The following is a 24,931-nucleotide window of genomic DNA, read 5'->3' as shown; positions in this document are numbered from 1 at the left end:
TCTATCTATCTATCTATCTATCTATCTATCTATCTATCTATCTATCTATCTATCTATCTATCTATCTATCTATCTATCTATCTATCTATCTATCTCTTAACCCATCTCTATCTTTCTCTTGCCCAGACATCCATGAGGAGGGGCAGAGGCCAGTGATGGTCTACGTCCACGGTGGCTCCTACACAGAAGGCACCGGTAACATGATGGATGGCAGTGTGCTTGCAAGCTATGGCAATGTCATCGTCATAACTCTCAACTACCGCCTAGGAGTATTAGGTAAAAATTATCTACATTTCATACCCATCCTGTCTCCAGTATGTATACAATTTGGCTGTATTAGATGTATATGCTCATGGTTTGTTTTTGTATTGCCTTTATTTTTAAGTTTAAGTCTCCCAAATCCAAGCAGCCACAAGCAGGTTTTTAGTGAATCGCTTCTAAAATGGCTGAATTTGAGCTTCAAAACTGTGCTCCACCCTTCGAGAGAGAACAATAGCAGAGCAATTACTGCCAAGGTGCTCTGGGTATCACTGCAGTGTCATACACCTACTGTATGGTAATTTCCATTATGAAACGGTAGTCTAAAGGGTGATGGATGGATAATAATTTGAAATGCGTTGTCCACATCTCAGTGGCACTTATTTAATCTGGGAATTTAGTCTTTTCCAGAAAAATTAAATTGCATAGGAAGAGATGGATATTTTACCCCATGATAGAAGCAGATGAAGGTGGGAATGCATATATCAAAAGGTCCACCGATGGCAGTGGTCACCGCAGTGGTGAGATTTATCAGAATGATCTTACACCAGGAAAAAAAATGCATTCGTTTGGAGAAAACGGCATTTTACATTGTTGCTTTACACTAATTCAGTTTTAGTTTTAGTTTATTAGATATTATGAGCTATAATTGAGAGTTCAGGGTTGATGCAGTGTGTACTTTGTAAATGAATTTTTTTTACATGTAATATTTCTGCTTTTTCTCATTATGTGGGAACTTTCTTTTATAAGATACAACAGTTTCGTTTAAAACAAAATTCAGTTTTTACGTCTCAACACAGAAGTCAAATCTAGAGTATACTTACCATCTGGATTGTTTAATCCTTCAACGAGCTATGAAATGTGAAAACCATTAGTGAGCTGTTTTTACCCAGAGCGCCCTTTCCGTTTATTTTTTAAATTTTTTTCTTTAAGTGGAAACATGTTGAGTATGGGGGTCCCTGGTGGAAAAAAACCCCCTGAAGCCACCCCCCCACCACCACTACTAGCATCGACTCAAATCTGATCCACTTTACCTCCATGACTCTCTGACTCATTGCTCTCTGAACAGCAAAAATCTGATTCCCTGTGGTTTTTCTAATTTTAGGCAGCTATGCAAAGCTCACAGGTTGGATAATCAGAATGTCTTAAAATCCTGGTATTAAGCCTTCTTGTGGTTGTAATTATTAAAATTACAAAGAGCTGAGTAGGGCCACAGGAGGGTTAAAAATAAATGCGAGGCCTCATTTACTGTATTACACTAAGGGCATGAACATTTAGTTGTTTGTGTGAGGCCCGTATATTGATTCAATCAATATACAGGCAACGCATCCCACTGACTGGGTAAAAGCATTCTAATAAGAAGGTGCCCACTATTTAGCAGTGAGAGTGATGAAAATATGAAAATAATATGTAAGTTAGAAACATGTGGCTACTGTATCTTTTCTACTTTAATGCCTGATTTAGCTTATACAGCTAAAAAAATGACATCCCTTATTATAATCTGCATGATTATGTAAATTAGTAATAGAAAAACTAGACTGGTGTTTTGTATTAATTAATAGGTGGCTTTTAATTAAATTTTATCGGTTTATATATCTTTTACTTGCACATGCAAATCATTTTCAGGCTGTTTGAGAGACATTTCTCTCCCAAAAGTAAGGACACATCTGGGTTCCTCCTTAATTAGGCAGAGGATGTTTTTTGAAAATTGGGTTTGAATACATGCTAAAAGGTTAATACGTTTTTAAATGCTAATTTCCAAGGCTTTCATTAGACATTGATTTTATAAGATGGAATAAATCTGCATGTGGTTAGTGGGTGAGAAGAAATTCCATTTAATTCTGACCTTGGGGAAAATATAGCAACTACTGCTGTAATCATCATTCAGAGCCAAATAAAGACCCTCCTACATGCTTCTTTGTGTCTTCACTCCATCCCCTGTGTTTACACCACCTGCGCCTTCTCCATCATCATCACTATCACCATCAAGCTACATCTCGAGTACATCTTCTTCCTTCTCCTCGCCATTGTCACCATAAGTTGGATGCATGAGGTGAGCCCATTTATTACAAGCGATGTACAATTATGCACATGAGCATAAATGAAATAAATAAACGATTGACTCAAATTTTTTTTCCCCAGAATATGAAAGCACATTATACAGTTATAATAATCACAGAGCTCTTCTAAACGAATATAATCCTTACAGTGTCCTTCTTTTTGCTTCAGAGAAAATTTCTGACAAATGCACATAAGTGGTGAAATGTATTTTAGCATTGCTTTTCTTGCTCATTATACTCTTATGTGCTTGAGGTTCACAGGAATGAGCTTTTGCAGTAATGAGATAGAGGAGTGAGCCGTTAGGATCCTCGTGTTTAGTTAACATCAGTAGTAAAGGGAATAAGGGATCGCTGCAGTTGTAACTGCATGCACATGTAGATTTATGCGTTTATCTCCGTGTGTAATTGATATTTCCTGACATGAATATGGATGTAACTTGTTGATTTGATTCAGTTTGAGGAATTGCAGAAGAGGCACATCACTTTTCATGAATTTTAAACTTCAATGTATCATAAAAACAACTTGTGAATAATTAATGCCGTAATCTTGTGCCCAACTTTGTGTTTTCGTTTGAGTTTCTTTTTGTTATTGTGAGATAAAGATGCACCACTTCTTCCTTCTCTCTCTGCCTACCTATAGGATTCCTTAGTACAGGTGACCAGGCAGCAAAAGGGAACTACGGCTTGCTTGACCAGATCCAGGCCCTGCGCTGGGTGAAGGAAAATATCGCAGCCTTTGGCGGGGATCCAAACAGGGTCACGGTGTTTGGATCAGGGGCTGGAGCATCCTGCGTGAGCCTCCTCACCTTGTCGCACTACTCGGAGGGTGAGCGAGAATCAAAGATAAAAAGTGTATTGATGTACTGTGTTTTATTCAGTTCAACCTTTAAAGATGGGTGACAAATGAAAAGAAAAAACAACTGTCAAGCCACAACATGCCATCAGCGCAACTTTAGGGTAGTGGTGGTATATAAAGGTTTCCCCCTTTTTTGGTCTTTTGATGATGGCGGTTAAGAGCCCTGGTTAGCATGTCAATCCAGAATTTCCCATAGGTGTTTTCATTGGAGTCGACATCCAAAAACTCTGAAGACCACAATGTATGACTTAAATAATTTCATACTTATTACATCATTAAGTGAGTCCACTATCCCTATGGGTGGAGGCACTGTCATCCTGGGAGAGAGCACGGCGATCAAGACAAAAAATAAATAAATGCCTCATCGTAGGATAAAGGTGATCAGTCAGAATAACAATGTATTGATTTGCAGTGACCCATCTCCAAGAATCTCCAAGGGGAGAACCAAATCATGGCAGAAAAAATGCCCCCCCCCATCCACCACCAGTCACTTGATCTCCTTGCCATAGATTTCAAGAATTCAGCGATCATTATCACCCATCTGTATGTTAAACTTTTTTTTGCATTTAAAAATATATAAAGAGAATGGACAGATTGTGATGGTGGTTGGTAGGTAGGTGGCTGCTTTGTAAGCTCTGACATTTACCATTATGAATCTTTTCAAGGTCTCCAGTGAACCGTTGCAGCTTTCATTTAGTGGTCTTAATGCCTGAAAAAGCCTTTGAATTCTGTGAATAATACAGCCTGCCCGTGACTCATATAGCCTAGGGCTGTTATTATTTTTAACTTTTAACATTTAACTCTTACTTCAACTTAGTATGCCAGATATAACCTGTCATACTTTAAATCAGAATAATGCAGATCTTCGATGCCAATTTTTTTTCCCCTTGCCGTGGGAATGATTGCTTCTGGATCTATTTATGTGTGCAAATGTGTTGTGCAACCTTCCGGTGTGCATTCAAGTGGCTGTGCATCCATGCACACATGTGTGGGTGCATGTGCACCCATATATATGTGCCTCAGTGTATACAGGCTACATCTACACCCAGATTTGTATTTACAGTATGTTTGTGTGTTCATGTGTATCAGACCTGTTCCACAGAGCCATCATCCAGAGCGGCAGTGCTTTAGCCAGCTGGGCTGTCAACTACCAGCCAAGCAAGTATGCCCGGCAGCTCGGTGAAAGAGTGGGCTGCGGCATCGATGACAGCACGCAACTGGTTGCCTGCCTCCAGGGCCGGAGTTACCGTGAACTTGTGGAGCAGAACATAACACCAGCCAAATATCATACAGCTTTTGCCCCGGTGATTGATGGTGATGTTATACCTGATGACCCCCAGATTCTGATGGAGCAGGGAGAGTTTCTGAACTACGACGTGATGCTGGGGGTTAATCAGGGTGAGGGCGTGAAGTTTGTGGAGGGCATAGTGGACTCAGAGGACGGTGTCAGTGCTGAGGACTTTGACTTCGCAGTGTCGGACTTTGTGGATAGTTTGTATGGATACCCAGAGGGCCGAGACACATTGAGAGAAAGCATAAGGTGAGTTACGTTTCTGAATACTTAAAAAATGAGTAATAAGTGAGGGGATAATAATGTGACATTCCAAAAAATATAATTATCAGATTTCTTTTAGAAAGTTAGATGCGATCATTGATACTAAGCTAATAAATGTGACCCTGCAGTTAGAAGTGTGTCAGCTAGCTGTGATGTAATAGTGTGAACAGCTTGATGTTCTGTCCTAAAGAAACAGACTCCAGCATGTCTAAAGTTTATGAAAAAATATCTGTCATGGCAACGATGGAAGAAGCACTTTACAACAGTACTTAGTAAAAATCAGACAGTTTAATGTCACCCATTGGTTTTGATCTTCACATTTTAAAGTATCAGCGTTAGTGTTTTCCCCAGCACCATGTTGTTTTCTTGGAGCCAGACGTTAGCTTATATGGATGGAAAAGTGGAGTGCTAATTCATTAGCTAATACTAGCTAAGCTGCATTCATAAACTGTTCCGGTGCAACACATAGACACACATATCAGCTAATTAGCGCTATGTAACGTGCAAATAACACAGTGACAATTGTACTCACCAAAACTGAAGGAGAAATGTCTTGGATGGCTGCAAAAGAAGCCACAATATTAATCAGATAATCCATTAAAAATGCCCCACAGGGCCCCAATAGTACATAGAAGATAAAAAGGTCCAGTTTTTATCTTCTATTGCAGCAGTGAAGGTGAGGCCTAGCAGACACCAGTTAGCGCCATCTGCTTATGATAGGTTAGTCACTCAATGTGGTTATGCCCATAATTCAATTACCCAGTGGTTAAGAGGAGGGAAACTATCCGCAGAGCCCAAAATTGTTTTTGATCCATGCTGTGAATATGCTTTTTGATGCTGCAAAGTTGGACATTTTACCACTATGAAGATTGACTCTCTTTTGCAGCCAGCCTAAAGTGGCACCTGGAGGAATTGCAGTTGGCTTCATTTTTCAGCTCTGGAGGTTGCTCCTTCGTAAAAAGAAAAAAGAAAAGTATCCCTTCCCTTAAAGAGATTTTATGCTAAAATAAAAAGAGTTTCCTTCAAATGTAGTCACTAAAATGTGAGTAAAATTAACATGGCAACTGTCAATAGAGTATTTTGCAGGTGGTGGCCTTTGCAGAATTTAGAAGAAAATAGAACCGAACAACCAGAGTGGGTGTCCTCAGACTCTGTGTAGCAATATTAAGCTACATAAATCAAATAATCAGCCTCAGCTGATGAGGCATCAGTACAGCCGACAACACTGAAATCTCTAAACAATATAAGCTAATTACACACAGCAGCTGCAGCCCACTAACACACATAGATTACATAGGCACTAACTGTGGTGCTCACAGTTAGTTTGTTGTAGTTCCTTCCTGACTCTGATTTTGCTCCAGGTTCAGCTTTTCTGTTTTTCACTTCTCAGTTTAATCTGCCTCTAAGCCTTCAAACACTGAGCTGAATGAGACTTTTGAAGTTACAACATTTGTGCAATAAGTTATGGGGCTTTCAGACACAAAATGACATTGCCTGTCCCATGGGATCCCTGCATGATCATTACATCCCCTTTACATTATTTACATTTTTTAATAGATCTGCAGTTATAGGTTAAAGCAGATTACAAACCTGAGCTATTTTTACATTTATTGCCTACTGACAATGAAGTTGCTGACATGCCTACCTGTTTTAAAGATAACTCTTTACTCCTCGGCCTTAAAGCAAACCTGTTTCTAAAAATTCAGGAAATTTAAAAAAATCAGTCTCAGCTTTTCCTCTATTTTGCCTTCTTTGTCTGGCTGGATGTTTCATTTCAAGTGGCCATACTGGGATATTTGTCATAGTAGTCAAAATTTAGATTATCTGAACGTGCAAACTACCAACATTCAAACCCAACCCCTTTGTTCCTGAGTGAGAGAAAGAGAGAGAGAGAAATGGGGAGAGCAGCTGTGGCCAAGCAGGCTAGAAAGTGGATGATGAGGAGAGCAGTGCGAGCAAGAAAAACATTATTTTCTGATCGTTACATGGCGGTCGCGTTCTGAAGCACAAATAAGCACACCCACACTGTCGTCCTGTCTACTGTTGCCTCAGTCCCACTGTTGGTCAAACAGACACACAGACCTGCGGCTCTAAAGACATCCATGACACAGACAGAGATCAGAGGAGAGAGATGGCCTGTGTTCCAATATTCTTACTACCATGCTGCTTATTATATAAGATAAAGATTTAGTATGTCACAATACAGTATGTCCAAAACAGTATGCCAAAATGACAAGGATGTCCCACAGCATCCAGTCACTATTTGAAGCATGCAAACCAACATGCTTTTCTGGCTATTATGACTCACAATCCTCTGTGTGGTAGAAGATATGAGCCGTGCATCACAAGACGGATGATTTAAGTAACCTTCCAAATCGCATATTTTTTTCTTAAATTTTGGCCTCACAGACTTCACACTATATTAAAGTACTATGTCCAAATCTAAGGCATACTTCATACTAGGAGACATAGCTTGTAAGGGCGGCTGCAGCCTTGAACACAACAGAATAATAAGAATATACAAGCAGGTCATGGGTCTGAGAAAACCAACCGCCCACATGCGGGTCATAGGTGATGAAGGGATAGCAAAGCCCCCCCCCCCACACAAGTGTTTTAGCATTGAACCCAAAACAGCGCGAACAAGCAGTGCAACAACTATATTCATGAGGTAAAGTTCACGGAGAACATGTGTGCTTCACAGTAAACAAGCTGGTTTTTATGTCAGCTGCAGCTTCTTGTTCCGTTCTCACGTGTTTATTATCCCTATTTCATGTGACATTTGTTTTGACTCTGCAGCATATACCAATGTAGCCAAAGTTTGGACTCATAAAAAACTAGTGGCACTGTAATGAGAATAAATGTAATTTGTTACTTCCTCCCTTCACATTGACAGTGTCTTGCCTCCAGGCAGTGATTCCTAGAATAAAGGAAACCAGCAGGAGACTTAGTGGAAAAAGACACAGCATATTAGTGAGTTTTAGAGGTGTTGGTTAGCAATTATTTTAACACGGACAAAATGAGTTGTTTTCTCCAACTGCTAGAACAAAAGGCTACTTCTACTGCTCCCTTAATCACAGAGGGGTCACTACAGTGGGTTGCTCTGCATATTTGATTTGGCAGATTTTTTATACCGGATGACTTTCCTGACACATCGCCCAAGGGATTTGAGTCTCCTCCTGGGACTGAGCCGGGGATCATTTGCTTGTTAGGCAAATGTGTAAACCACTACATTGTAGTATCTGCATGCTAAGCTAAGTTAACTGATCCCTCATTGTAGCTTCAAATATATCAAACTGACATGCAAGTGGGAGCAATCTTCTGGTCAAAGGCATGGCAAAAAGCATAGTTAGCAAAATCTAAAAGCCATAGACAACTGTAGACATAGTGTGGTGTCTTAAAATTGAAGCAGTGCAGAGGGACCTTAAACCTGAATTCCTTATGATGCGCTGCATAGGGTGACTGCTCTGGTTGCAAAAAGAGCTGACCATAGTTTCCAATGATGAGTTTATGGTCTCTAGTTTTGCAGGAGGTATTATTTAGGTATTATTTCATGCAATTTACTGTTAATTTTATACATTATGAGTTAGCTATGTAGTCTCAAACAAATAATGCTTGCATGCTTTAGGGCTGGTTTACTTTGTGACTGTTGAATCACTACTGTATAAGCATGCGGATCCATCTCTTCCTCTCGACATCTGGATTCAAGGTGCAAGACCTTTATTGTCATTGTGCAAGGACAACAGAATTTGAGTCCTTGGTATATAAATATCCGTTCGCTGTGAAATCTTGTTGCTCTGTAATGCATATAATAGATTTGCTGAAAGATGAGATGATCGATTGACTAAATTTCAAATGTATTTATGATTTAAGGTTCATGTACACAGACTGGGCAGATCGGGATAATGCAGAAACCCGCAGGAAGACACTAGTGGCGCTTTTTACAGACCATCAGTGGGTGGCACCAGCAATAGCAACAGCTGATCTCCACGCTCAGTATGGGTCTCCTACCTACTTCTACTCATTTTACCACCACTGCCAGAGTGACGCCACGCCACCTTGGGCCGACTCTGCCCACGGTGATGAGGTGAGATCAAAGTACATGAGCAGTATCTGTTGCATGGGAAGAGTTATTAAGCACTAGGCTCAAGAAATGAGACTAAATATCAAAGAGGATAGAAGAAAGACTTCGCAAAGGACGGTGACTAATCTGAGTAATTAACTCTAAAGCAAATTTGACAAAATGACTTATTTCTCAAAGAATCTTGAAAGATTTATACAATGAATGAGGAGCTTTGGGGTTTGTTACTGCTTCACATTGATCTGTTCAAAATACTTGATTAAGGAATTCGTTAGAGCATTAAATATCAGAAATGTTCATGAAATAACTTGTGCTACAGGCCTTTTAGGTGGTTAAGTAGTTATATGCTGTGTATGTGTATTTTTCCTGACTATTTATATGAAACAGCTCTTTGTTCATGCATGTGATGACTGAATTATGATGGTAACAATATGGCTATAACAGGACACAAAATTCAGAGTCATTGTTGGTTGTGTATTTGTTTGTGCACACCAACAACATTTCTTTTTCAAAATAATGAAATAAATGTAAAATGCATAATTGGCTATAATTCACAAGGTTTTCAAATGTTGTGCAATATCAGTAAGAAAGTACTTTGATCTTTTCACCCTTGCATAAAAAATGTCCACTAAGACAAGTGAAATACATTTACAATTAACTTAAATTACCCATTAAAGCCAGCAGTGCAATTTCAGTATTGTTGCCCATCTCACTTTTTGCCACTCCACATGTGATTGAACATTGTAACGAAGCTAAGACCCTTTTAATAAATAATTGAAGCTGGGCTCTGCTGCCAGTGCATATGGGTGCACAGGCGATGATATACATAAATGCCTGTTCTTTGTTTGTCCCACCCCTGGCGCTGATTGGCTAATCGTAAGTGCTTTCCTTGGCTCAAGTATGTAATAGCTGAAGGGCGAAAGCGATATGCTGGTGTAGAGCTCTACTGTAGTCCTCTGTTAGTCAACATAAGATAACATAACATGAAAAAGCATAAAAAATATTGCACTATCCCTGCTACAAAGTAAGATCACAAACAAAACATGTAATATGAAAATGATTAGATACCAGAGTATGGAAATATGATCAAATTAAATGTACTACAGGATCTGACTCAGTAGTGCTTCAGTCATGCTTATGGTTGGAGTCCAGAGAACAAATGTATTGACTCTAACATGAATATGTGTGTATATGTGTAGGTGCCTTATGTGTTTGGCGTGCCCATGGTGGGACCCACCGATCTGTTCAACTGTAACTTCTCCAAAAACGATGTGATGCTGAGTGCGGTCGTTATGACCTACTGGACCAACTTTGCCAAGACTGGGTGAGTTAATAAAATGTCCGCTGCAATGTGAGATGTTGTTCTGTTGGAAAATCCTGCGGAGAATTAAGCAAACACAAGCAAAAGTCCATAAAAAAGACAAAAAACAGAGGATGGCTTCGGCGTCATTCAGTCTTTTCAAACGGAGAAACCCGTTTCTAATTTCTGCTATTAATACATAATCCCCTCCCACATGTGTAAAATGTCTCATGACTGAGAATGAAAGCCAAGACACTTAATCACATTTTACAAGTGCAAAAGAAAATGCACAGCTGTCAAAGTCAAAGATCAGTCGTTCCTTGTCCTTTTTTTAATTGACTATGCAAAGACGAGGTTTTGGCAACGCAAAGTGTTGTTTCTGAAAGTGTGGACCTTTCCGTCTTGATTTTACTGGAATAAATCTCCTCCAGGCTTGAAATAGGACAGCCAAGTTTCAAGTCTATAATGTTATCAAGATAAACAGCCTCTCCACTTTGCAGCGCTTGATATCCTTTCCATGTGCTTAATTTGTGGACAGATTAATAATAAAGATTAACACAGGCACCGAGCTATCTGTCAATGTTTACACACAGAGTTCTGTCAAAGAGGGAACAAAGAGGAGAATGTAAAAGTTTTGATTGTTAGCATTGAGTTGTAGGCGTTGGCATGAGTTTATCGAAAACAGGCAGGAGTAATAAGCTTAATCGCTCAGCTTCTTTATTAAATTAAGCAATATTTAACATAGCAAATAATGGCACGAGAACCACATTTCTCCAGAAAAATTTGATTGCAATTGTCGTAGAAGTTGAATTTTAATGTAGCATTAGATGAAAACATCGCACTTTTAGAGCAACAAAAATAATGAGCTCACAGGCAAAGGATATGTTATTGTAATGCCTTTTCCTTCAAGAGCTCTCTGATGTCTGACGAGAAGACGCCGCTGTAGACACAATAATGAAAGCAGCACCGCAGACTAATTTTGGCAAAGTGGGCATACAGGTTGTCTGTCATGTCAATGTCTTGACAGGCATTTCTTCTGGGACCTTGGCGGAAATAGTTAAAGAGCTCCTGCTCTTGAAAAAAAAGTCCTTGAGGACAGCCAAGGTGATGTCCTAAAAGAGGAATCAATTGATTAATTTGCTGTTGCTTGACAAATCTCTTCTCTTCTCTTCTCTTCTCTTCTCTTCTCTTCTCTTCTCTTCTCTTCTCTTCTCTTCTCTTCTCTTCTCTTCTCTTCTCTGACGCAATGAGAAATATAGTTTATTCAGTATGTTGAATTAAAACTAAGTAGCAAAGAGCAATCCAAATTATTAAAGCAGACTGAAGTGGTCTGCTCATAGCTTTGAAAAATATTGCTGCCACAGAAAAAGCCCGCATTAAAACTTTACAAACCTGACAATCCACACTGATAAGAGTGCCTTTTATCTTTCCGCGCTGACATTATATACAAGATAAAAGTAATTGTTGAAGATGGACCTTCTTTCTGCAGTGCTTGAAGTGAGTAATTACCAGTAATTAATCCAATTGAGGCTCAATCCACTGAGACCTCTTCAGATTAACAGAAACATCTGTGGTCTAAACCTTGATCTAAATCACCGCAGAGCCTCGCTGTTTCACAGCGTAAAGAACCAGGACAGTGCGCTCACATAATTTGACTGTGGCATGAAATAAAGATATCTTTAATGTGAATGCATTAAGGCAGTCACATTGCATTAAGTTAGCTGTTTCTAGCCCATAGTCTGTATTGTCATTACCGTCGCAGCAAGCCGCAGCGCAAAATCACCAAGTAGGCATGTGAAGATTTCAGTATACACTTCAATTATCAAAGGGGAACTTTCTCTGAAGAAAGATTTCTCTCGGCTCTGAGTGCCTCGGATGGTGATGGAACTCTGCGACAGCTCAATTTAACGGGGGAGATGTGATGCTCCCTGATGTATATTTTGCACGCCTCTGTGTGGGCGTATAAATCCTCAGCTTGTGTGCATTTGTGTGTCGGTGGGTCTTTAAGCTAGCAGCCTTTTTGTGCTGTTCATAAGGTGTTGATTGACAAGCGAGCACATAGCACGTAACTGGCAAGTCTGTGAAGATGCGCTGCCGTTTGACTCCCAACATTTTAGCTGCTGACACAAATAAGTCGGTAAATCGACAAATAAATGCCTGTCGGCATGTGTCAGAGAAGTGATTTTTCAAGCTATTTCCACTGTACCACGCACACATTCATCTCTAATGTAGATATCTGACAGGTTTGCACGCAGTTCAAACTGCAGGAGTTTGAACTGTGCATTAACAGGAATGTTCTGTAAGAGGCATATAAACTGCACAAAAATCAATGAACTAAAACGAAACCACCTCGCAGCTATGTTTACAGGAAAATAAATCTTGTTTTGCGTTGTAGCAAATATTTTTTGCCTCTGGTTTGTCTTATGTCACTTTAATATTGATTAGAAATTCTGATGAAACTGTTGTGCCAGCTTGAGCGAAACTCGGCATCCTCGGAGGATGATTGCCAGCACAGAAGGAGCTGAGAACTCCCTGACATTTGAGAAGCAAGGGAAAAAAAAGTCATTGATATTTGTACGTCAAATGAATATCTGAGCCACACGTGGTGCAACATGAGATCATTTGCTAAATGTGTTTAATTTCTTTGTTTCTTTTAGTATTATTTTCTTCAAGGTTACAGTTATTTGTTAGCAACAAATAAATCCTTCTCTCGCATTTTTCAGTGATCCAAACCAGCCAGTTCCTCAAGATACCAAGTTTATCCACACAAAGCCTAATCGCTTTGAGGAAGTGGCTTGGTCTAAATACACCCCCAAGGAGCAGCTGTATCTCCACATTGGCCTCAAGCCCCGAGTCAGAGATCACTACCGTGCTACCAAAATCTCCTTCTGGCTCCAGCTGGTCCCACACTTGCATCATGTCAACGAGCTCCTCCAGTCGGTGTCGTCTTTCACTCACAGTCCCTCTCCACAGGATGACACCCCTTACTCTTACACTAAGCGTCTATCCAAAGGTTGGCCTCCTAGCAGTACACGCCACCCGGGTTCCCCAGGAGGTACTCCACAACCACCCGAGCCCGCGTTAGGACAAGGTGGAGAAGAAAATGGGGTCCGTGTCCCTAATGAGGACTACTCCACTGAGCTCTCAGTGACTATTGCAGTAGGAGCGTCACTGTTGTTTCTTAACATACTTGCATTTGCGGCTCTTCTTTACAAAAAAGACAAAAGGCGTCTGGAGCATCGTAGGCCACGTCCACTTCCCCCACCGAGGAGAGACATCACGCCAGCAGACGTTGCAGCCCACCTACAGGGGGAGGGACTGATGTCATTACAGGTAAGTCACAGTGTGGGTGGCTGCACATGCTTTGCACATGTGATGAAGTCTAGATTGCGGTGAGTCATGGTGTGCTTGTGTAGCCACAGAAATCCTCTTCAAAGATCTTTGTTTAGCTTGGCGGTTTGTCTGTTTGTTTGTTTGTTTGTCACCAAGATTAGCTGTAATTCTGTAGCAAAAGTTATAGAATTACATCAACCTTCTTGGAGAGGTGGAGCATGGGCAAAGTAAGACCCCATTCCATTTTTGTGTGCACAATCAGAGCGCTTTCTTTGAATCCTGCAAAATTGGGGATCAGCCTTGGCAGAGTTCTGTGCTCCCTGAGTGCCCTTTCAGATTCAAGCTATATGGAAAATAATCACGCTCATTGTCAGCGAGTCAGTTGAGGTTTTGTGTGACGACGTAATTAAACTCTTGTCAGTGTAGCAGCTGCCAGTAGAGCACTCTTGCAAAACACAGCCCGTCATCAGCAGACATTATCAGTGTGAGGATCCGTGTGTATCTGTGAGTGTTGATGCATGTGCAGGTGTTAGCTGTGTACAATTGCCTGAATTGCTTTCATTTGTCTCGAGTTCATTCAATATCTGGCCTCTTTGGAGCATTGTTAGCCGCCTGTCGCTTTTAAATCTCACACAGCGAGTGCTAAATGTTAGATATGTTTTATAGCTGACAAATCTTAATTGGCAATTGAACTACAGTAATCAAGTTCAGCACAACAGCTGCCAGATTTATGTTTTAAGTCCGTATTTTCAATTCTGTGTTTCTTTAAATATAAAAATCTAACATTTTATTAGAACGTATTCTTGGGTTTTACATTATTCTGGCTAAGAAAAACATATGATTGTAGAACAGGAGGCAAAACTTGGACTGTTGAGGAGGGCCGCACCAATAAGCTTATTTATAAAGAAATAAAATTAACTGACCAAAACTAAGTTCAACTTATTCGTGTGGCCCTCCGCAAAGGTCCCAGTTTTCCTTGGGAAAATTAATTACCCACCGCTGATGTAGAGTAATACCTAAAAATCAGTCAAATAAAGGCAGGAGGGGTTTATATGACAAATAGCATGAGGTAGTTAGAATTTGATTTGATTTGTTTTATGGATTCAAGTCCTAACTCTGTGTGGAGGTGCTCAAAGCTGGCTCTGAATCAGGTGCAATGAAATCCCAGTTTACCAAGACGTTTGACTCTTTAAAGGCGATCTCACTAATGTGAATGTCTCACATCGGTGTGCAGGTGCATCTAGGATTTTTAAAAATGGGGTGGCATAGGGGGACCCGAGTACTAGTCTGGGGCTGTGGAATGGAATATCAGAAAATTGGGCCAATAATCAGTGTTATATTGATTTTAATTGCAGACAGACCTCTTGCTTCCATAAACATGCATTAAGAGACATGCTTGCCCTGTAACAATATAGTGGCTTCACTGAAGCACAAGATTCAATCGCAGGGTAATGGAGCTAACAAAAGGCGGTCTGGTTAGAGCCTTAAATATGTTTTATTCAGTTGAGTTGTAGAACAATGACTCATACATCGTTGCACCATTTCAAGGTAAAGGAGTTAGAGAATTGCCGGAAATGGACCCCAGCAACTATGAGACATATTTCAAAACGTATTTTTTTATATATGCAATTAACACACAAGCTTTCAGTTAATATTATTTTATTATTTATCATGTTTTTTGCCCTTGTTCCCCCATAATTTCCTTCCACGATTGACAGAGGGCATAACTAACAACACTAAGATGCAGAGTGGCTGCCAATCTTTACCATTCATCATGACTTTCATACAGTGCAAATTACTGTAGTATATATGAAAGATCAGATGCAAATACCTCTAAGCCCATCTGACACATTTTGTTTTAAGCATTTTTTAAAATCAGGTTCCTGATTAGAAATTATAGTAAAATTTCATTTGAGACTGAATTAAATGCCTTATTTTCAAAAACTCTAGTCAGTTCTTGGGTTTTCAACAAATTCAATTGTCTTCTGCAATCAAACCCCTGTTGTCCATCTGTGCTGGTTTTGCAGAATACTTTTTGTACAAGATGTAGGAAAGGCTTGCAAAATCACTAAAGATTCAACTGGAAATAAATGATTCAAAATGAATAACTGAACAATAGCCACACAGTACAACAAAATAATCAATAAATAATAAATAGAAGAGATTACACAATCACTATGCCCTGTGCTGTTGTTATAATAAATAAAAACTAAAAACAGAATTATGATATATCAAATAAATAAATTACTCTAAAACCAGTGAATACTTGTCGTGTCGAGCAAGCTAACCCTCCATGGCACGGTGTTGCCTCAGGCAACAAACCACACTTTTGCTTATTAAACCGTCCCTTTAACCATTTAAAGCCTGAACCATGAAATAATTGCCAGAAAATTCAATTTTTTTTAAAAAATGGAGAGTTGGAACTATTAGACAAATTTGTTTAAAAAATGAATTTAATAATAATTTCTGTTTTTTCATTTGTGTCATATTTGCTGCATCAGGCTTAAAATTTTATTGTGTCATTTTTAAGTTATTCAGGGGGAAAAATCACACTGATGATGTAGAAGTCTCAACAATGAATAAAGTACCGTGTTTCAAATATGATACACAGGCATTAATGGGTCAATTTAAGGGTTTATTCTTATTTTTCTATTTTTATTTCATGACACATGTCACAAATGTGTGACACAGTGCCCAGACTACCGTCCTTTAATGTTGAAATCGCTACATTCAAAAATATGTTCCTCTGCCTGAACATGTGAAGAAATATATTTGGGTGTTTAAATGCAGATTTTGCAAAATTTAATAGCATTACTGCTCAAAAAGACTTATGAAGGATTATGTTGTCATTTACTGCCCATCATTTGAATCACATGTGTATATGTGATATATCAAAGTTCTCAAAAAGTAGGGTTAAATATAATATTTTCTCCAAAAAATAAAAAAACCATGCCATGTCTAAAATATCAAGTAGTGCCTGAAAGGGGCAAACAACATCATGATAATAGTCTGACCACATTGATAAATGGAACTTGACCTGATTAAATGTCAGATGATCTTATTCACATCTTCTCATTGGTGGTGCTGTGAACATGGAGGCTTTTCCCGACAAAGGAAAGCTGTGCTTATTTTGGAGGAGGCTCAGTGTCTGGTTTAGCCAGGTTTGAAGTGAAAGCCTTCTATTATCATATGCTACCCACTGAGAGCTTTCACTTGATATCGCTTTCTCATTTTAGATCGAGGTGGCATTTAGAGGCTTGTGCATTCATTATATATTTATATAAACCAGTGATATTTTATGCTGGTCTTGGATAGCACCTGCTAAATGGTATTTAAAGGGAAGAAAATTGCCCACTGAAGTAGGTATAATGATTAATTGTTTATTTTACTGAACTGTGGCTTTATACATAATTGTGCTGATGTTGGCCATGTGGGGATTTGGTGTTTTTCTCAGATTTATTTCACTGTGAATTCAATATTTTTTCAGTTTTTGGACTGTTTGCTGGGTAAAACATGAAATCCAAACCCATTAAACTAGTTTCTCATGTTATCTTTTATTCAGGAGTAATGATAAATTAATTACTTGATTAAATACCCGGTAGATTAATTTATCATAGAAACAATACTCAGTTGCTGCCCTAGATGTGGTTATTTAATAATGCATTTTTTTGTTTTGTTTTGACCTCCTTGTTTTCTCTCGTCCAACTTTCCAAACCTGTAGGTGAAGCAGCTGGAGTGTGACGCTGCCTCAGCAGATGAACGGAACAACGCTCACCATCATCACACCCTGGATACTCTAGATGCGCTGGATGGATTGGACACCCAGGACATCTACAGCACACTGGACACTGTGCGCCTCACCTGCCCACCTGATTACACCCTCACGTTGCGCCGCTCACCCGACGATGTCCCCCTCATGACCTCTCTGACCCCGGGATCGCTGCCCGTGACCCCGGGGTCTCACCCCGTTACTCCTGCGACGCCAATGACCCCAATGACGCCTGGATCGGTGGCCGGGATGAGGATGGGGCATCCTCACCAGGGATACACACACCATAGCCCATATAGTAATACACACTTGCCACACACACACATCTCCACGCACACACACTCCACCACGCGTGTATAACCGCAGCAAGATACCGCAGCACATAGATACAACACACACCCTTACTTAAACACACACACACACACACACACTGAACAAAAGACTTAAATACCTCTACTAATTACCCTGCAGGATTGTTACAGAAGGAATGACAGAGAGACATTTTTCAGTAACAGGATGTAAAGACAAACAGCTGTGTGTTGCATGTCTGGGGAACTGAAACCTAAAACTGGATCAGACGAGATACTCATTTGCTCATAACCCGATGAGCCAGGACATCCATCAAATGTCTGAAAACCTGCTTTGGATTTTAAATCTGCTTTTTCTACAACTGAGGAGGAGGATGAGGAGCACTGTGGCAAAGGGGTCAGTTACTTTACATCTCTTACTGCACCTGAGCTGCGCAGTGCAAACCGTGCTGAGGCTGAAGAGAGCAGATGTAGATGCAGAACTGAGTTATGAAGTACCACACACACAGACTGCTGATGTCAACTTGAACAACCTGTGAAATGTGAATGTAGCATTTTTTTTTCATTAAAAGATCAAAGGCCCTATCTGCCAAGGATCAAACTAAGCTGAGGAGAAAATAACAAATTTCAGCGAGAGATGGATGTAAAAAAAAAACAAAAAAGGAAAAAGCAGAGAAAGAGGAAGAGGGGGATTGAAAAGACAACATAAGCTGAAGGAAAAAGTTTGCGCGATGGTGGGAAAGAGATTAAGATTTCATTGAGAGGGATTTAACAGCTGTGAGAGTGAGGAAGACAAAGGGAGATAGAGTGATATGAAGAAAAAAAAACACACACACAGAATTGGAAAGTGTGCCAAGAGAAAGAAATTAGCTTCAGAAGAAGAAGGGGCCTCTGAAGTGTTGCCAGACTTACTGAAGAATCACTCTAACCAGCTATGTGTTAAACTCTTGTAAATAGAATGGAAAGATACAGATGATATATTATGATTTACAGCATTTACCTGCTCTTGCATTAAAACATGACTTATTTAACCACATTATTGCTTTCATTTCAGATATTACTATATTATTGTATAGATGTCCTAAAGCAAGGCTGGTTGTCTTTCTATCTCAACCCACTGTAATATGTACACAGTACCTTTATTTACAGACTATATTTGCTATGCACAGTCATTTGAGTAATTCTTAACAATGTGAGCATTTAGGTATTTGTTTAGTCGTTGAAATATAGGACATTTTTCACTCCATCCTGTCTTTTTTTTGATCATTGGGAAGATGAGCTAGTACTGTGTAGATAATGCAATATTGGTTTGATGATTGAGCACCAGCCAAAAACCACGAACCCTTTGAACCTTTCCTGCTCTCCTTCCCTTCGCATTCCTAAAATTCTTCGTCAAGGCCTTACCCGTATTACCTAAAAAACCAAAATGTAATCTGAAGATTTACAGACAGATGGTGATTGTTCAGGAGTTCAAAAATCACCGCATGTCTCCCCAAACATTCAAAGAACAAAAGGCTTAAATACCTCTACTAATAACCCTGCGGGGTTGTTACAGAAGGCATGAGGGAAAGACTTTTTTTTGGGACACATGCTGTCGAAAATCACAGCATGTCCCTCAAAATTCAAGGATTCGTTCTGTTGTTTTTTTCAAGCCCCACTGTTTTACGAACCCACGACTGAATTGCACCCATTAAAATATAAAAGCCGCCATCACGCCTGCCAACCCCTCCTAAATAAAACAAAGAAGTCTTGTTGCTTAGACTCTCTTGACGCTGTCACCCACAGTCTGTAGAGAAATGTGGCGGTGTCACCAACGATTTATCGGTAGTAAGCTCGATGTTTGGCTTACTACCTGCCACCATGGTGCCAATTGTTTGCCAGATTTGATAAATGAGGTGGAGTCTGGGTGGAGCAGAAGAGGGGACAATCACAGTTGCTTTGTGTTACAGTGTGAGGCAAACATGCTGCTTTTTACGCCTTAACATCCTCTTAATGGAGCAATATTTTTCCAAATTTCTATCAAGACACACCGGGAAAGCAGTTAAATTAATTATCACTCCCCCCCTCCCCACCCAGACTACGTCATGTGGAAATAATGGCTGATTTTAGCGTGAGTACTTGCTGCTTTGGTCATCATAATAAGATATGAAGCATTTATGAAATCATAGTCTTATCTGGTTGCTACTGTGAAGCTAAAAACTTATTTTTCTTTGCTCCAACTAAAAACCCAGATTCCAGGAACTTCACCAAAAGCCATAACGATGGCGCAGAGAAGCTCCCATTTTACTCCCTTTTATTTCTGCCTTCCTTGTCCTGATCTGTGTCCTATCTAACCCCTTCCTTTCCCCCTCCCAGCCTCATTTGTGCAGCTACATTGCAGCTTTGACAGCGAGGCCTATTTAACCTCCTCTCATCCTAAGTAACTTCTTCATGAGAGATTTTAGTTACCTGTCAACAGAATACATGAAAAATGAAAGCTGAAAAAAAAAATTGTGGATGGTAAGCAAAGACCTTTTACAAAGAGATATAAAAATAACATTTAACAAATGTTTGATTGACTGAATATTTTTTTCATATATGGGTTTACTGACTCAGCGGATGGCTGGATTGTGTCAAGCATAAAACATTTCTGCTGCATTTTTGAAAAATAAAAATATCAGTATTTTACAATTATGAGCATTTTAAATGCCTTGTATGTCTTCATTTTTAAAACAATTAGAGTGAAATAGGAGGATTCCAGTAATGTCATCTCTGTTTTGATTAGATAAAGTGGTTGTTTTCCGTTGGATATTATGGGCGATATGCTGCATTCCTTTTACATCGGAAGTCTGATGTCAGAGGTGGGAGTGACTTCATTCCAGAGTTGACTGCTTTCCAGTATTGGTAGCTTTGAATGCAAGGGAAATCCGCATTTGTTTTGCTCCCTAGACATGTGATGCTGTTCATCCATCACTAGCAATACACAACACGATGCTTATTTTTCAGCTTAATACAGCTGTGCAGGGCGTTTACAGATAGCGCGTGGACGGTTCTCTACGTGTGGCTTATTTAGCCATTAAGAAATACACAACAGAGGTAGTACACATTACAAGTGTTATAGTGTTAATGCTGTTTACACTCACTGCTGCCATGTTGGATTGTACTGTCAAGATTGGTGGGGCTTTTCAAGCGGGAAATCCAACTTCAAGGAGTGCTCCAGCTGAAAATTTGGACTCAGACTTGAGATTTCCTACTTCCCACTTGAAACTAAATATATGTCAGCGCCCGTATTAGTCATAGCAGTAAATAAATATGATATGTCATTTATTATTTCAAGCCAGTTTTAAGTGTGGGAAATGCTGTGGAAGAATGGAGTCTTTCAGAAACAGCTACTAATAGGAGACTACCTTATCTCAGCTTAGTTTAGCATAAAGAGTAGGAGCCTGCTACCTTCCCTGAAGTTCCCCATTACTGGTGCATATCTGATTTGTGCCTAAATAAGAATGTATGGCTTCAGGGTCTAGTTATGTGTCTCTTTCTTGGCTGGGAACAGTGACTTCCTGGAGCCTCTGCTTAGGACTTGCTCGGCCAAGAAATGGTTTCAGCCAAATTATTTTCAGCTCCTGGTAAAACTACAGCTTGCTGTTATCCCACTTAGTTTTTCGTAAGAAAAAAGAAGAAAGTTATGTGTAATAGAGTTTATAAATCTAAAGTATCTTGATTCTAATCTATATGCAAAGCTACATATCTGTGTGAGAACAAATGAGAGTGTGCTATACATTGTCCTGAAGGAATACAGGGTGTTTCCCAAAATGTGGAACTATTCCATTAGATTTCAAAGCCATGTAAAAAGAATCATATATTGATTATGTTTAGCTTTACTCTATAGTGCATATATGGCGCAATTACTGAAGCCACCACTGCAGCAAGGAGACATTACTGTAAATCATCATGGACTAACAGCCCCTGCCAGCTGGCCACAGAGACCCTGTAAGATGTGAAAGAACCAAATTCATGGCTGACTTCCAAACCAGATTGATGTCTCCTACATTGTGTCCCTGCTCTAATCCCATTAACTAGATATAACTGCGGTTAATTTGATTTATGGAAGGCAACACACCAGAAAGCATGAGTTCAAGTCATGACCAGGTTGTTTTTCTTTCTTTAAAATTTTGGTTTGACGTCAACATGTGCATGAACGAGCCCTGAGAAGCTGCTGCAAACTGCACCGTCAGTTTGACAGTTCGGGAGAGGGGTGCTTTTTAATGAATCAAAAGCCATTTGGACACTGAAACGCTTCCTTTGTAACGTCTTTAATCTTGGCTTTCACTTCAGTGGTTCCAACTGGATTAATGTCATTTCATCAGGAATTTTTGAACAAGTGCACTCAGGCTTTATGCGTGCTAATGTGTAGAGATGGTGAGGCTTTGATTATTTTTCAGTTACCTGGCTGAATTTATATCTAACAGTGAGATCTGCCTGAATGTAACTAACTCTATGAGGCTTACTGCTTTAAATTTGTCCCTTTAATGCTGTTGTTTTTTATTCAAATGTCGTTCTTCAGCATGTTACAGTTCGCTGTCCTATGTGTGATATGTTGTGAGCATCGTGTTTCCATATGGAGAATATATGTCATTTAGTAGACATATTCTTAATGGGGTGTTTTATCCACTTGCTTTAACGGAGACTGCACTAAGGAGCTGTTTAACTAAGACTATGGGTCTACAGAAGTGCAAGCAGCTCTGTGTGCATTTATGCCCAACGAGGCTTTGAGTTAAATACTGACATCAGCATGCTAACATGCTAATTGGCTCTAACACAAAGTGCTGCTGAAGCAGAAGGACAGCATAAGTTAATTTTGCATCTATTTAGTCATAAGTCAAAGGACCACCAAGCTCATTAACCTTCCTCAGAGAAACATGAATGTACAATATTTCATAGTAGTTCATTCAAAAGTTGCTTTCTGGCTGGACCAAAGTAGTAAAGCTACACCGATTTTTTTGTATCGTTTGATCATATAGTTTATGTCAGACTTCTAATTTGGCCCGTATCTGTTGAGATTCTAAAAACACAAGAGTGTCACTTCTATCTCCTCCTTTGTTTCTTTCTTGGAAAATTAAAAGGATGAATAAAAAAAGAGGGAGGAGAAATGAAGATAAGAGTAAAAAAGCTGTTGAGCTAGAAAATATTAAAAGAAGAGCATAAGTGGAGGATGCAAGACGAATGATAATGGGACATATGGGAGGGAAAGTGAAGGAGGTAATGGAAAGAGAGATTAAATAAAGGATGCGTAGAAGGAGGAGAGGAGAACTGATAAGGGTAACTCATTAAGGAATGGAACACAGCCTGCCTGGTTGTTTATTGGCGTGAAGGTTCGCAGTACTTAATCACTCCTGCCAGAAAGCATGCACCCAGCATGCACACGTAACCACACACACTCCTGCATGCAAGCTCACACATTTTTGCATGTTTCCAGAATACCGATGCATACACCATGCGCATGTTCATGCATGCATGCCTCTACACTTGCAAACACACTACTGCATGCCTGATGGCAACTTGAGTCATTGAATCATTTTCTCTGTGGTCTTTATCACTCTCTCTCACTATCGCTTTATCTCTTCACGGTTCCCCGTGCCTCCCTCCAATCCTTCTCTCCTGCTTTTTTTTTACTTCGTACTTCTTGTCTTCATCTCCCCCTTCTTACTTCCTGTCTCCTGTTGGTCTTCTCGCTTCCCCAGTCCCCCCTTTCCCCATTCCTTTGTCACCCTCCTCCCCCTGTCTGGATGTGTTCCCTCTTATCTACAACCTTGAAATGATCTTCAAAGAGTTATTGCAGCCGAGCATGTGAGGTCACAGCGTCTCCAGTCTCTGGTCTTCTCATTTCTCATTTGCCCGCTGCTCGTCTTTCGTTCCACTCCTCTCTCCTCTCCACTGCACTTCACTACACTTATTTTTTTTTGCCTCTCCTTCTTCCATCTAATCTGCCCTCCTCCTCCACTCTCTCCCCAAGCATCATTCTCCTTTTTTTTCATCTCACACTCCATTTCTCTCCTTCTCTGCTACCATCTATCTCTACCTCATCTGGTCTCATCGCCTCTCATCTGATCTTCGCTTCATCTCTGCCTCCCTTTGACTCTTCTCTCTCTCTCTTTCTTTTCTTTTTGCCCAACTTGTGCACTTCCCTCCTTATGTTATTCACCCCTGCTTTCACTCTCGCTGTGTCTCCTCTAAAATACTGTTGAAAAAGAGGTCAGACGGGGTTCCTTTGTTGTGCGTTTCCATGTGTGTTTTTGCACGTGTCTGGGGTTTTGAGTGTGGGTGTATGTTGTGAGGATGTTATACGCCTAACTCTCTTTCAAGCAGCCGAGAGCCCCGCAGTGTGTTCACTCTCTAATTAATTAAGCGTAGGATGCTTTAGTCTGAATATTGCTCATCTGTCTCGCTTGCTTTTTCTCTGTTGACTGTCTCTCACCTCTTTCTCACCATTATGGCACTATCTACCTACCTGTTAGGACATCTTCTCCTCACCTCTCTCTCTGTCTTTGGTTTCTCTATTCTTTGCCTTGCATTTTCCATTTTGTCTGTCTTTTCCCCCTGATATGCTCTGTTAGACTGTCTCTGCGGGTGAACTGCTACATGATTTAGTTTTCTCTGATGCCCACTGCTTTTCATAAAGGAGGGTAAACAACAGCAGTAACTCACTTGGTCCAGCTGAGGTCAGCATTGTTCCTGATAATTAAGAGAAAACATAAGCGAGAGCTTATTGCAAAGTTTCATTTTTTAAGAACCTGCAAAACTTCAAATAAGTTATTTTTTATAAAGCAGTCACATCTGCTAATATAGACCTAAACCAGTGTTAAAGTCAGATACAAAATACATATATAGATATATTAGCCAGTAACACCAGGGTATATAACAAAAACAGCAAAAAAAAAACCCATTCCTGCTCCCTGCATGTGTGCCATTTCCAGGCAGTCCTGCTGCTTGACATGATTGTTTGTGAGTGTGTGTATTTATGCATGTGTTTACCATTCGCTTGGGCCATCCCTGTCTGATCTGTGTACTCTGCTGTCAGGCAGACACAGAGAGAAAGATAAAATAGAGAGAAAATGTGTGTTATTGTTGGCCTGTGATGCCTGTCAGACAGGAAGGAAGCTCGGCTCTTCAGAATTGACTTTCCTTACTGCAAAAGCTCTTACCAAAAACACACATTAACACACTGAAGGGCACTGCAGTTTCAATCACATGAAAGGAATTATGCTGACTTACATGCATATCCATGCCAGTGCATATCGATATTAGGACTTGTTTGCCCCCAAAAGGTAGTCGAGTTGCAAAAATGATGCACTAATCACGTTAATGTCCTTACAAAATGAGTAATACACAATTGCAAATGCAGCTGTGTTTGTTAGGATTTTGCATTGACTTTCAT

The 24,931-nt window shown here is 39.9% G+C and overlaps 1 protein-coding gene across 1 annotated transcript in view; it reads left to right on the top strand.

Annotated features, from left to right (window-relative positions):
• The window catches only part of LOC102193133 (neuroligin-4, X-linked-like), a 23,344-nt gene extending 3,141 nt beyond the window's left edge, over positions 1 to 20,203 (top strand). Inside the window, exons 3-9 of the mRNA XM_005723310.1 lie at positions 127 to 276; positions 2,959 to 3,144; positions 4,264 to 4,714; positions 8,600 to 8,813; positions 10,007 to 10,131; positions 12,831 to 13,440; positions 17,162 to 20,203. Of these exons, the coding sequence (XP_005723367.1) occupies positions 127 to 276; positions 2,959 to 3,144; positions 4,264 to 4,714; positions 8,600 to 8,813; positions 10,007 to 10,131; positions 12,831 to 13,440; positions 17,162 to 17,569 (2,144 nt within the window). The 3' untranslated portion in view covers positions 17,570 to 20,203. The remainder of the gene's footprint in view (positions 1 to 126; positions 277 to 2,958; positions 3,145 to 4,263; positions 4,715 to 8,599; positions 8,814 to 10,006; positions 10,132 to 12,830; positions 13,441 to 17,161) is intronic.
• The last annotated feature ends 4,728 nt before the right edge of the window (positions 20,204 to 24,931 follow it).

Source organism: Pundamilia nyererei, unplaced genomic scaffold, assembly GCF_000239375.1.
Source record: "Pundamilia nyererei isolate P.nyererei 1_Seehausen unplaced genomic scaffold, PunNye1.0 scaffold00009, whole genome shotgun sequence".
Taxonomy (NCBI): Eukaryota; Metazoa; Chordata; class Actinopteri; order Cichliformes; family Cichlidae; genus Pundamilia; species Pundamilia nyererei.
The sequence above is the reverse complement of the archived record's forward strand: the minus strand, read 5'-3'. Positions and strand labels throughout refer to the sequence as shown.